The sequence below is a fragment of the Carassius auratus genome, chromosome 19 (assembly GCF_003368295.1).
Source record: "Carassius auratus strain Wakin chromosome 19, ASM336829v1, whole genome shotgun sequence".
NCBI classification, from domain to species: Eukaryota; Metazoa; Chordata; class Actinopteri; order Cypriniformes; family Cyprinidae; genus Carassius; species Carassius auratus.
Genome location: NC_039261.1, coordinates 8,284,512 through 8,297,473, shown reverse-complemented (window position 1 = coordinate 8,297,473; position 12,962 = coordinate 8,284,512). Strand labels below are relative to the sequence as shown.

Below are 12,962 nucleotides of genomic sequence, written 5' to 3'. Positions count from 1 at the left end.
ACCCCTTCGTTCAACTTCTCCATTCTCCTCCTCTCCTCCTCATCTCTCTGCCATCACTCCATCCTTTCACGTTTTCAGGAGGACAGACGTTCCATGCAGGTTTGTGGTAGGCTTTTGAGAGGACTGTATTTCTTCCAGTGGGAAGTGTCGTTGGCCGTGCTGTGTTTACAGTTTGAGGTGTTTTTTTGTTTAGAGTGACAGTGATACAAATTAACTGGGTCTAAGATGCAACGATGGTCCGGCTGCATTCAGATGCATTGAAATCTAATCCATTAACCACACATGCCAGTATCTGCATGCCACCCCATCCCTGCCTGCCTCGACTTTCTCACTCTACTTTTCCTTAATTAGCTATCACCAAATATAAGTTGCACATGTTGTAGCCCTTTCAACCAACCCTGGGGCAGGTTTTCATTTCAGTGCAAAAAAAAAAGAAAAGAAAAAAATCAGAGATGTGCTGAAAGGCTGCAAGTGCTGATCCTGAATCCTGAATGTGTGTGTGAGCTAACCGACCCTTTCTCAAGAAACACTTATTTCTCTACTTATTACTGAGTTACACTTTGTTTTGAAGTGCACGTTATTGCCCACAACTAATTGTGAGCTCGATGTTGCTGCAAACTGGTGTTATTATCATTTATCTGTGGAACACAGTAAGAGATATTAAGCAATATTTTCAATAAGAGCAAATGGGGGCTGGAGCTGTGAAGAAAACTAAACTAAAGCACTATAACAGAGGTTCATACAACTTATATGCTATATTCCAAATCTTCTGAAGCTGTACAATATATTTTAGTAATAGACTAAAACGTTATTCATTATGAGATTCGAATACATGGATGTAAATAAATATTTAAGTAGTTAGCGGTTTAAATTTTGGCCTGTTCCATTACTTTTATGCTATTTTTTAATGATGTGTTTTTGAAAAAAAAAAACAGCATATGCTGGTTAGATATATTTTGAACCATGGCTGCTGGTTTGAGCTGGTTTAAGCTGGTCAAAACGTATCTAAACAGCATATGCTGTTTGTTTTCTACAGGGACTTTCATTGTATAGGAAAAAAAGCAGCAAGGAAATTTATCAAAACATCTCCTTTTGTGCTCCACAGAAGAAAGAAAGTCATACTATATTTGAAATTTAGAGGAATTAATTAGCATTTTTGGATGAATTATTAATTTCAATTTAAAATCTGAATATAAGTTATGTTTTTATGTTAAGCTAAACTAACAGAGCGATTAATCCATTTCCGCTTACAAGAACATCACTTGGGTTATATAACATACTTGCATATGAAATTTAAATGTTGGCCAACAATTTCTAGCAAATGCACACTAAAAACAAGTGTAACACGTGTCCTGGCACAGCCAACTAACCCTCACGACCCCTCACATATCCCTCCCTCTGCCTTGTGTGTCTCTTCAGTCAGCTCATATCTAAAAAGAGGGGTTTCTTCCGGATTCATACTGGCAGTAAACAGAGGTATCCATGTGTGATGTGCCTGTGCACACTGGGCACGATCCGTCCCTCCCATGATGCCTGAAACACTCTGAGCCTTACTGATCCAGTGCAGCTCGACCCATTCTGGGAGATTCATAATGCCTTGTGTGAAGAGAAATTCATAGTCACCGTGACTGGATTACATTCCTCGTAAACTGCGAAAGACAAAGGCTGCACTAGCTCAATAATCTCAGTAATCTGCCCTTTAATCTGTGAGAGGCTGACCAGAGAACAGAGTACTGTATATCTCTGCTGAATGCACACAGATGAGGCCTGCATGAGCTCACAGGGCAAAGATAAACCATGCAGCCGGGGTGTAATTAAAAACCTGAATACCTGTTCTCCATGGTTTATTTCAATATGCATGTCACTTTTACTTAACGAGGCTTAATCACTAATGGCTTGTTGTTGCATTTGGATGCAGGAATATAAAAAACAGAACAGACCTGTTAAACAATTTGTAGGAGAGGTCTGCATGTACAAGTCATGCTTCGACTTAGATCTTTATATATTTTAATGTGTTTAAGCATGTGTTCATATGCTAAAAGTAATCTTATGTAGATTTGTGGGTTTCTAAAGTTTGCTCTTGACAATGAAGTGCAGTGTGCATGAGGTTTTTGACCTCTGTGTGCATGAGATTGAAACTATTTTAATCCACAGCTTTTCACACTTGAAATAATTAATCGTGGGTCATTCTAAACCCATGGTTATGTTGCTTCACATTTTACAATGCTCGTTATTTACCTAGGGTTAATAATTAATCACGGGTATTTATAAAATGAGGTCTCACACTGTACATTCTTCAACCCTGGGATAATATTTCTGTTTGCTGTGTCTGTGCCATTTATTAAATGAACAATGCAGCACGTGACCTGTGTACATAAATGCTCTATAATTGCACATCCTCATTTAAAAAGCAGATTACTATACATTTTTGTTCTGAATGCACCTTTTGAACTATAAAGGTAAGAATCGAAAAGTATCTTCACTCCAATTTACACGTTTTCCGCCACTATTCAAATATTGCCTCTCAATTTCACATGTTTTCCGTCAGCATTTAACTTTTTCCCCTCAAATTCACACGTTTTCTGTCACAATTCAAAATGTTCCCCTCAAATTCACACATTTGCTGTCTCAAACGATTGATTTTACAACACACAATATTTTCATGACTGTTCAAAGCACATGAAAATGAGGCACATGATTGGCTGTCATAACATTCAAACACCGAATCATTTCACACTCTTTATTTTTATTTGCTTAACCTTCTCCAGAACGGGTCCAGACAGGTAAAAGTGGTGCTGACACCACTTCTACATTTCAAGTGTGAAATATTAAAAGAAGATTTAGAATGACAATATGTGGCGGTAAAGCAACTTGTGAAAAGCTGAAATGATGACTAGGACTGTAGAAAATCTCTAGCATGTTTTCATCAATTATTCGATTTTTTTTATTTTCGATAAAGTTATGGGTTTAGTTTGGTTAACAGCTAGAAATACCTACTTCAGCATGCTTGTGCTTGGTTCCATGGATTCAAAGAGTTCTCTTGCATTTCTACTGTTGCTCCTTTTGATGGCATGCTACAGGTTAATACACCATCACCCCTCATTCAACTAAGACATTAAGCTCAGTATCTGCTATGCTTTCTTAACTTTTTAAATCATAATACAAATAAACATTTTGATACGTTCTAACAGTTTGTTCATTTGAAGGAGTCACAAGCAAGTGCAATACTAATCATTTTATTTGTCTTGAAAATATGCTTGAAACCAGAAAAAAACTAAATGGAGTTGAAAATCTCGTTTTAAAGATTTTTATTTTATTTTTAGTAGAAAAAATAAGACGATTTTTTTTTTTCGGTTAGCACAAGCTGTCCTGGCCATATTGAAATACTAGGATATTGTCTAAAAAGTAGGTCAATTCTGACTTCTTTTTCTTGTAAACCATGAAATTACGTGACACTCACACGGGGCAACTTATCTTCAGTAAGCCATTTTCCTTCTATGTGGTGTCAACTTGACCATGAAATTAAACAAACCACCTGTTAATAGATCTGTTTTCTAACCCTTTTGTCTGTTTGTCTTCATTGAAATGTATTCTTACATAAGCAAACATAGTCTCTGAAAAAAAAAAAAAATTTACATCATGGAACGTTTAAAAAAAGATTAATTTCCTTGTTTGTCACCAAATCAGATCATTCCTCTAATTTTCTTGCCAGTGGGAAGATGGGCTTCCGTGACCGCATTAGGATGAACAATTCACGGTCCTCTCAGGCTATCCGGAGCAAGGCTTCTCCTTTACCTCCAGGTAATGTTCAGCATTCCCCCAGCACGGAGAATGTTCCTGAAGCCACCAGCCCTGGCAAGGTCCAGAAGAGTTGGAGCTTCAATGATCGGACTCGATTCCGTACCTCTCTTCGCCTAAAACCACGCCCCGCTGCAGATGGTAACCATCTCTGTCCACCTGTTTAACTTTATTCACATTCATATTTACATACATAAATTTCTTTAAAAAAATACTAACCCCAGACTTTTGAACTGTAATGTATGTTTTGCTCTTCTCATTACGAACTGATCTCTCATAGTGGAGGGAGTGGGAGAGGAGCACACAGAGGACAAATCTTACTGTGATTTCGCCATGGAGGAAGTGATACCAGCAGTAAAGACCCTAATTCGTGCTGTTAGGTGAGTCAGGGGTTGAAAACACCACCAAAGAGCTCTACAGTGTCCTATAGTTCACTTAATGACCAAGTATTCTTAGATAATGTCACAATGCATGCCATTCAGTTTGAATGAAAAGTTGGTCTTTTGCAAAAGGGACCTTAGTATAGAATCTGCTCCGTCAGCCATGACCTTTTCACGGCGCAATTACATCAGTTGACCATTATGGAGACAAAACGGGGTTAAGACTCATAAAGGGCATGGCAACCTTCAGTTGGGGTTCCTACTTCTTGCTTAAACAAGCAGAAAGTAATAGAAGATGTTCTAAAAATATGATCAAGTTCTTACTGAGAAGGGAGTGGCCTGTCTGTGATTGGTCAGTGCAGCATGAGCTCCTAGTTCAGTGAGTACAGGATGTTATGGGAACATCAAAAAGACTGCAGTACACACTTTACCATCTACACCACTAGAGTTGACGTTTAATAGCTTTTGTTTCGTTGTAGACACTGTTATATTTAGCTTAATTCTTCTATTAACATGTTTATTAGCGTGAAAAGGAAGTTGCAATAATCTTTCACCCCTTTTGTGACGTTTATTCGAGTGAAACGACTCCTCGAATGAGAAAAACTACATTTCATCTGTTAAAGCATTTTAGAGAATTTCTTCTTTGTACTCCAGCCTTATTATAATTTTTCCTACAGATTCCTGTAGCTCAAATGTGAGTCACTTTGGATGAAATCCTAAATGTAAATGTCAAAAGCAAATGTGAAAAATGTCATTACATGTCATCAGCATCACAGGTATAGTAACATATAATTCAGTTAAAGGTTCAGGCCAGTATCAGATCTTTATAAGAGGACATGTGATAAATGTTTTAACAAAAAAAAGAAAGTTCATTTTTCAGGATTTCAGGGGTGTCAAAAACGTGCATATATTTGAAGGATCACCCATATGTAGTAATGCATAAATCTCACATTTTCACCTTCCTTCACCATACTGCACCTGTGAATGTCACACTTTCTGAGAACAAGCTCATCTTCTAGCCTTCCGTCCTGACCAGTATACCATGGGTGATTAGATCGAGGACCCACACAGTTTCTCAAAGCAGAGCTCCAGGTGTGCACATACTCACAGGTGCATCATTCCCCGTTATCTGGGCAAGAAGATTCTGTGTTTTACATAAGAGCCCTCGATAAAATTGATGTCGTTAAGGTACGGGCAAATTTTAGCTTCACCACAGTGCTGAGGTTTCACTTTTGTGGAAGGCCCACAGTTTATCAGTGTTCGGCTGCACGAATGTGTACAGCGTACTATTCAGGCTTCGGACAGAAGAACGTAGAATGCTCTAAAACCAGATTTCCCTCAAATAAACTTTGAGTTACTTTCTGCACAGTTTATAGTCTAATAATATTTTATTTTATGTAATTTAGTTTCCTTGTTTTTGGTGAGCACACCTCGAAAACCATCCAAATGATTGCCATGAATCATGTCTGTCTGATTACAAAAAAAAAAAATTATATTCTCAAAACATTTCATTTAACGATTCCTGTGTGTTATTTTGCATTTATCCCTACCTCTGATAAATGATGAGGGGGGATATTTGTGCATGCAGCTATTCTTAGAGGTTCCATCTCAAATGCTTGTGTGGACTGGGGTATTCTAAAGCTGACTGTATAATGATACACCCGTACAGTGCATTGCCATCAAGTGAGCAAGTCAGCATTTTAAGGAAACCCTTGGAGGATGGAAATAAATGGGATTTCTTTTTTCCCTTCCTCTCTCCTTCTCTTTTTCCTTACCCTCTCTTTTATCCACACCTGAGACCCGCCCTGGCAAAATATGCAGCTACCTGCAAAATTAAAAACCGAAAAAAAAAAAATACATATACAGACAGCAGAAAGCCTAAACTCTAGAGTCATCAAGAAACTTGTTTGTTCTGTGGGGGAGGTTGACGTGTGCTGTGGAGCAGCTGTGGACTTCTTCTGAGATCCGACTGAAACTGCACCATCACCCGGGCAGAGATGCACAGCTCAACATTTGCTGTTGCACACGCAAGCTGTTCCTGCGAAACAATGGCTCATAAAAAAAAATCCTCCTCAGTACTATGTAGAATTAACCCGCACTAGAAGAATTCTTTCCTAGCTCGGTTTCCCCCCCTGCTGGATGCTAATGAATCTGGAGGATGAGGAAGAACGGTTCTCCTGCGTGTGTTCTGAGAACAGATAGCTACTCTCCGTAACTGAAGCTTATCCAACATAAAAAGCCTCTGTACTAAAGACAGGATATCCTCTTTGCTTTGATGGATAACCACAGTGAGTGAGATTAGAAAATCAGCGGAGTATGACAGTTTGAGTGGATCTATTTGCCCATGTTCTGTTTTCTGTTGAGCCAGCAAGGCTTGATAGTGCACTGTGACAGTAAAGATCAGAGCTGATTTAGAGAGAGCTAACTTGTCTCTGACTAACAACTGGGAAAGAAAAACACATTAGGAGAATAATGAAGCACTGTGGCGGTCAAGGGCATTTCTGCTCATACTCTGACGCAAACAATGATGTCTAGTACATTTTCAGCTGCTTGTGCCTTCAGACAGTCTCAGAGATCTACTGAATTATCATACGGGTGCATATATATTTGTTATGTTTTGTTCTATGACACCACAGATGCCACTGTCCTGATGAACTGTAAAGAGAAATCCTGGGTCATGGCAATGTCCTCTCCTCATATCACAAAAAAAAAAAAAAAAATGAACTGTTGGTCTATTATATTGGAAATATTTGGAATTTGTGTTTGAATGGTGTTTAAAGCTATTTATTGTAAATAAGCATTTTAGGAATATTTTGGTGACTTTTCAAAGATTATTTTACCAACAACAAAAATATTTGTAAAAAAAACATTAACTTTCATTTTTATAGATGTCCACTGGAGGGGTTTTATCCTTTAAGTGAGACACAAAAACATATGAGAAGATTTTAAAAAACATTCATTTTTGTATTACATTTTGCCTGATAATTGGACAGTATGTTTTAGATAGGCAAAACCCATTTTAAAAATTATTCAATTAAATTATGAATTGAATTGAATTAAATTGGTTTGTGAGAAAGAATAATTTGAAAATAATAAATAAACAACTGTACGACTGTCTTTTTTCTTCATTTTTTGAATAATTGTCTTGATTGTCCTTTAGAGAATACACTATGCTTCAAACACTACAGTACAGTGATGTGGGGTTTCTTGGAGGTTAGATTACACAATACACACGCACACGCTTTCTCTCTGTGTAAAGAGGGTGTCATCGTCAGAATAATTACCAGCCGTGGAGTGGGGGAAGTATTCTCTCTCTATCTCTGTGCTGACTGTTTATGAGTCACTCGTGTAATTCATAAGGCCTCTTTCTGTAATTAATCTTTTTTCACTTATTAATCTTGTGACTTGTTTCACAGCGGTTTGCTTTTGTTTGCAGTATTCCCGTTTTATCTTTTCCTGTAAGGCCATGGAGGCTTCTACGTCATTCTGCCTAGATTCCGGGTCATTCTAAAGTGCTTTTGTGTCTCACGTGAATGTAGGATTTTTAAATTCCTGGTGGCCAAGAGGAAGTTTAAAGAAACCCTGCGGCCATATGATGTGAAAGATGTGATTGAGCAATATTCAGCTGGACACCTCGATATGCTGGGCAGAATCAAAAGCCTGCAGACAAGGTTTGATCAGTAGAAATAAACTTCACACAAGCCATCATTCCTACCATCAGCTTTTACCCCTAACACCTATTAAGCTTTTTCCTATTAAGTCTCATTTAATCTTTTGTTGTTGTTGTTGTTTTTAAGGGTGGATCAGATCATAGGCCGAGGTACCATTCCATCAGATAAAAAAATGAGGTCTGAAAAGGGGGAGAAAACTCCTCCTGAACTGGAACAGATGGACGAATTAAGCATGATGGGACGTGTGGTGAAAGTAGAGAAGCAAGTAAGCTATGAATATTAATATCTATCTGTTTATCTATCTTATGTGCTCTTATATATTTTATTTATTTATTTCTGTTTTATTTTTTTATTATGTACACCATGATACTTTACAATTATTTAAATAGCAACTTTAAAAACAGTTTTTAATAGAAACCTTCTGTGTACGATACATTTTTTTAATCAATTCTAAACTAATAAAAGTATTAATAAAAAATACTAGAAGTATTATTAAAAAAAAAAGCATACTAACTCCATTTAAATAAATACAGGTAAATTAATTTCAGGTCCTTTTAATTTGAATTGAGATTCTGCATGCCAATAACAACCTACCACTACCAATTCTTTGTTTTACCAAATCAAAGTTTTTTGGAGGCTATTTATAATTAATGTTATAAGGTATCTTTAGTATTTTAATGTTAGTGTGCTTAGTTTTCACGTTATGGCAGTAATTCATCATCACCTGGTTATATTGCAGCCCACTGTGTTGCACTTAATAGAGTTGTGGTTTTGAAAACTGCTGGTATTTAATAATATCCCATAAAATAACACTAGATCTCATTGTAGCTTCACTACAATCTCTTTTTTCCCCTACTCAGGTGCAGTCCATCGAAAACAAGCTGGACCTGATCCTAAACTTCTACTCCCAGTGCCTGAAAAAGGGCTCGTCCCACTTCACCCTGTCGTCCCTGCTGGAACCCGACTTGACCTCTGACTACCACAGTCCCACCGATCAACGCGACCTGTTCCCCTCCGCAAACACCCTTAATATCTCCCACTCAGACAGTGGGAACATGGAATGACCCCAGAGACACACTGCAGCAGTCCCGCTCTGACTGTTGCATCAGGGCAACAACTAAACAACTGCTGTATCCTTGCATGAGTTTATCCTATGCACACTGGATGGTGGCTTCTGGCCAACCTTTCTAGACTTTGCCTTGCAGACTATGCCCTGATTTTTAGCAATGTCCAGTTTTTATTTGTACCAGTTCTTTTTACTTTATTTCAGCTGATTCAGGAAAGTTTTAGAGAAATATTCTTACGTGGATGAAGACGTTATTGAGGTTTTGTTGAACATTTGGACTTCTTCCAGTAGATGGCAGAGTTTTATCTGAAGTGGTCTTTAACCATCACTTTTTATCAGTCTTCCAAAACAAATGAGGATGAATCTCTGACTGCTACAAAACATTTCATTGATGGCATTTCTTTCTGGAAGTCTCTGTGCCAATATCGTTTCTTGGTTTTGTTGAGTTTTTGATAACCAATAGGCCTGCAGAACAATTCTATTTTTCTCTCTGTCTTTTTTTCTAAGAAATCAGGGCATTTTGAACTGAGTTTGAATTTCGGACTCTCCTTTGCCTTGGCCTTACACTTTGGCCTGATGCAATAGACTCCTTGTGCCACTAGAAGTCGCTGAGCTTCTAATGAATGTACTGCATCCAGTACTTTTCCTTTATTTATCACTAACATGTCCTTTGAGAAAACGGCATCACCGATGCAGCATGATTGACTGACGGACAGTATTTCCACCAAAGCATCATCTCCTGTCATTATGTTCTTGCATGGTTCCTCTCGCCACACCAGGAAGAAAGGAACTTCAAAATGTGAGACCCTCATGTTTCCTTCTCACATCCCTTTGGCTTATTGGGTCCCTCTCTTCTGCGATAGCACCCTGCCACTGCATCATCTCTCAGAAGCCCACCGTGCAAAAAAAACACTAAATAAAATCAAATAAATAAATAAAAATATTCTTTGATGAAATAGCCAGCATTAAAGTGCATGTGTATAGTTCGAATAGTTCAGGCAAGTTTGTTTTAATTTAGTGGGGTTAGTTATAGAGGCTATTCATATGCTCTTCTCTCTGATCCTCAGCCTCTTTGCCTTGCAGCCCATCTCTTCATTCAGCATGTGTAACTGCAAACGAACTAGAGGATCAAAAGTAGTCTTTATCTTCTCCCCAAATGAGACTCCCAATTAGTTGAGATCTAAAGGCATATTTCACAAAAAAAAAATGGTCATGTATATCCTTCCAAACCTGTATGATGGACATTTTTCACATTTCTACACTGTTAAAGAAATCAGTAAAAATATGGCACTATGTACTGTATTAATACTGTACTATACTATACAGTATTAGGATTTTTTTATTTTATACAGGTGTTTTACCCGTAGTTTGAATTTTGCACTACATTGCATTGTGTTTTAGAGTTAGTGGAAATGTTTGGAAAATTACTGGACAATTACCAAAAAAATGTTCCTTTTTCTTTTTTCTTTTTTGTAGAGTCTAGGGTTCTCCAAAAGCAGAAGTCTTCATAGTTGTAGAAGCTTCTTTTTAATGGTGAATTGAAACAACGTTAACAAATATACAAATATAATTTTTGCATTCACATTTCCCTAATAGCAATCTTTCCAAACCAAATAATAATAATTAAGGGATTATGTTGATTGATTAGCTGCAGTCCGTTTTCTTCTTTCAGACGTTATATCCAAACGTTTCGTGGCTCTTCCAAGCTTCATAATGGCAGTGAATGGTGGTCGAGATTTTGAAGGCCAAAAAAGTGCATCCATCCATCATAAAAATTGTTCCATAGATCTCTGGGAGGTTAAAAAAAACACATAGGAGAATGCTAAACAAAACGGCCTCAAATTCTAAGTACAAAACAAAGATTTCTAGAAAAATTATGATTTTGATATAAGCCAAAAGAAGCATGGTTTTCCTTTTGTGTAAAAAAAACTTCTCATATTCTGACTGGAGCTTACACTATACCTATATTGTCCACAGGAACACCACTCTTTCATGAACACACAGAAGATGCTACAAATTATTGCCATTAGAAAGCTTGGAAGAGCCGGGACATTTTAATATTATTCTGATTAAATGTAATATAATAATGTTTGTCTTAAAGAAGAGAGTCAACACATACAATGGCTTGAGGGTGAGTAAATCAAAGGGTAATTTTCATTTTTGGGTGAGCTCTCTCTTTAAATTTAAAACAGTTGAAAATGAGACTGTGAGGACCAGACTTGCAGTTTTCACAATGGTCCCAGATCATGTCATTTTCACAACTTTCAAAACTGTTTTGTGGTGTTTCCTCTTTTAAAGGTTTGTTTTTTTTTTCCAGAAAGATGTTTCATCAACTGAACAATCAGTATATTGTTAAACAACAGTACAATCCATTGAATGAACACACTGTATTTCCATCCCTCAAGACTCGTTTTCATTCCTGTCAAAATGAAATACAGTGCTACTCTGGCTAAGAACTATTAAAGCCATACACATCTGAAACAGCATGAGTAAATGATGACAGAATTGTCATTTTTGGGTGAACTATCCCTTTAATTCTACGATGTTTCACCAGGTTATGACCTCACAGTGAATGCCTTGTCTGGCTACATTCATCATCCCTTAAAGATCAATAGGTCAGAGATCAATCCGGCATGAAGAAATACTTATCATACATTATTTTTCTTGATCCGATTATTCAAGAACAAATAAGATTCTCCTAGTGTCTCGCACGTGACCTTACCCTCAACCATATACAGACTTGCCACAATTTTTGAAGACTTGAGTAATCGGGGAGCACTAAGACTAATCCGAGTCATTGAGATGAGCATTGATGCATGATCTCAACAGTAATATCTATGCATGCAGTTATGGGACTGGTTCCAGCTTTATATGACATGCAGTTCAGGTAACGGACAGCATGGAGGGGATTGTAGGGAATACAGCACCCCTCTGCCTTACTGACATAGCAAGAGCACACTGACCATGTGTTCACGGCACAACAGTTGACCTAAGAGATCGTTTAGGCCACTTGTCATGGCATTCATTCATTATTCTAATGGACAGAACTGGAGTACACAATTCAAGCTATTAACTGTTTTCTACCTTCACAGATTCCAATACATGCATTTTGAAAATCTCATTCTTTCACCACATTTGTTTCTACTGGACTGTATTTGAAAACAAACACTTGTTTTCAGAAGGTCTTGCTTCCTGAACACACACGCTCTAACTTTTCTGTCCCTTTAAACAGAACTCTGAACCTTCAAGCATTACGTAATACTTTTTTCCTCATTGACATTATTGGTAACTGCAAATGTGAGAGATAACTTGATCTATAATATGTATGTTTAACTCTGACATGATTGTAAAAAAAAAAAGAATAAATCCAGATTTTGTTTATGAAAATCAGGTGTAGCGGATTTCTGAAAGTGATTTACAGTAATTTAATGCTCTGTATATATTTTTAGTTGGCGAGGGTAAAAATAAAACTAAACTGTAAATATACTTTTCAAAGAATAGTGTAAATTCATGGAATTTTCAATCCATTTTGATCAGTTTAGTGCATCATTGCAGAACATTTCTTTCTTTCTTTATGATTTCTTTCTTTAAATAAAAAAACTTACTGACCCCAAACTTTTTATTTTAGTTAGAACAAAATGCACAAAATGAAGACCAATATATTACATTCTCTTTGCGTAATTAAAATTTATAGAATGCGCTTAAATCGTATAAAAGCCTATAAAATAAAATATAACAATTATGAAAATGAATGTTTATAATGTAATTAAATCTAATTAACATGTAATGTTTTCCCATACACAAATCCTGCAGAGGGTCTAGATGTGTCAATTAAAACACAGAAGTCTAACAGAGATGAATACAAGAGGTGAGTGGCTCTCCAGCAAAAATATAAATATATATATTCTATTTTGTTTGGATAACAGTAGCCGGTTCTCCAACCATATGCATTCAACTTTTGCATAATGAGTTGTATTGTTTTTTTCTAAACCTAATTTATTACATTTAATACAAAAGTCACTGTAGCATTCCCTACAACTACATGCA

General features: G+C 36.9%; 1 protein-coding gene across 1 annotated transcript in view; it reads left to right on the top strand.

Moving 5' to 3' along the window:
- The window catches only part of LOC113119342 (potassium voltage-gated channel subfamily KQT member 4), a 43,463-nt gene extending 31,196 nt beyond the window's left edge, over positions 1-12,267 (top strand). The window contains exons 10-14 of the mRNA XM_026288743.1: positions 3,713-3,939; positions 4,079-4,178; positions 7,718-7,849; positions 7,976-8,114; positions 8,710-12,267. Coding sequence (XP_026144528.1) covers positions 3,713-3,939; positions 4,079-4,178; positions 7,718-7,849; positions 7,976-8,114; positions 8,710-8,913 — 802 coding nt within the window. The 3' untranslated portion in view covers positions 8,914-12,267. The remainder of the gene's footprint in view (positions 1-3,712; positions 3,940-4,078; positions 4,179-7,717; positions 7,850-7,975; positions 8,115-8,709) is intronic.
- Positions 12,268-12,962: the final 695 nt, after the last annotated feature.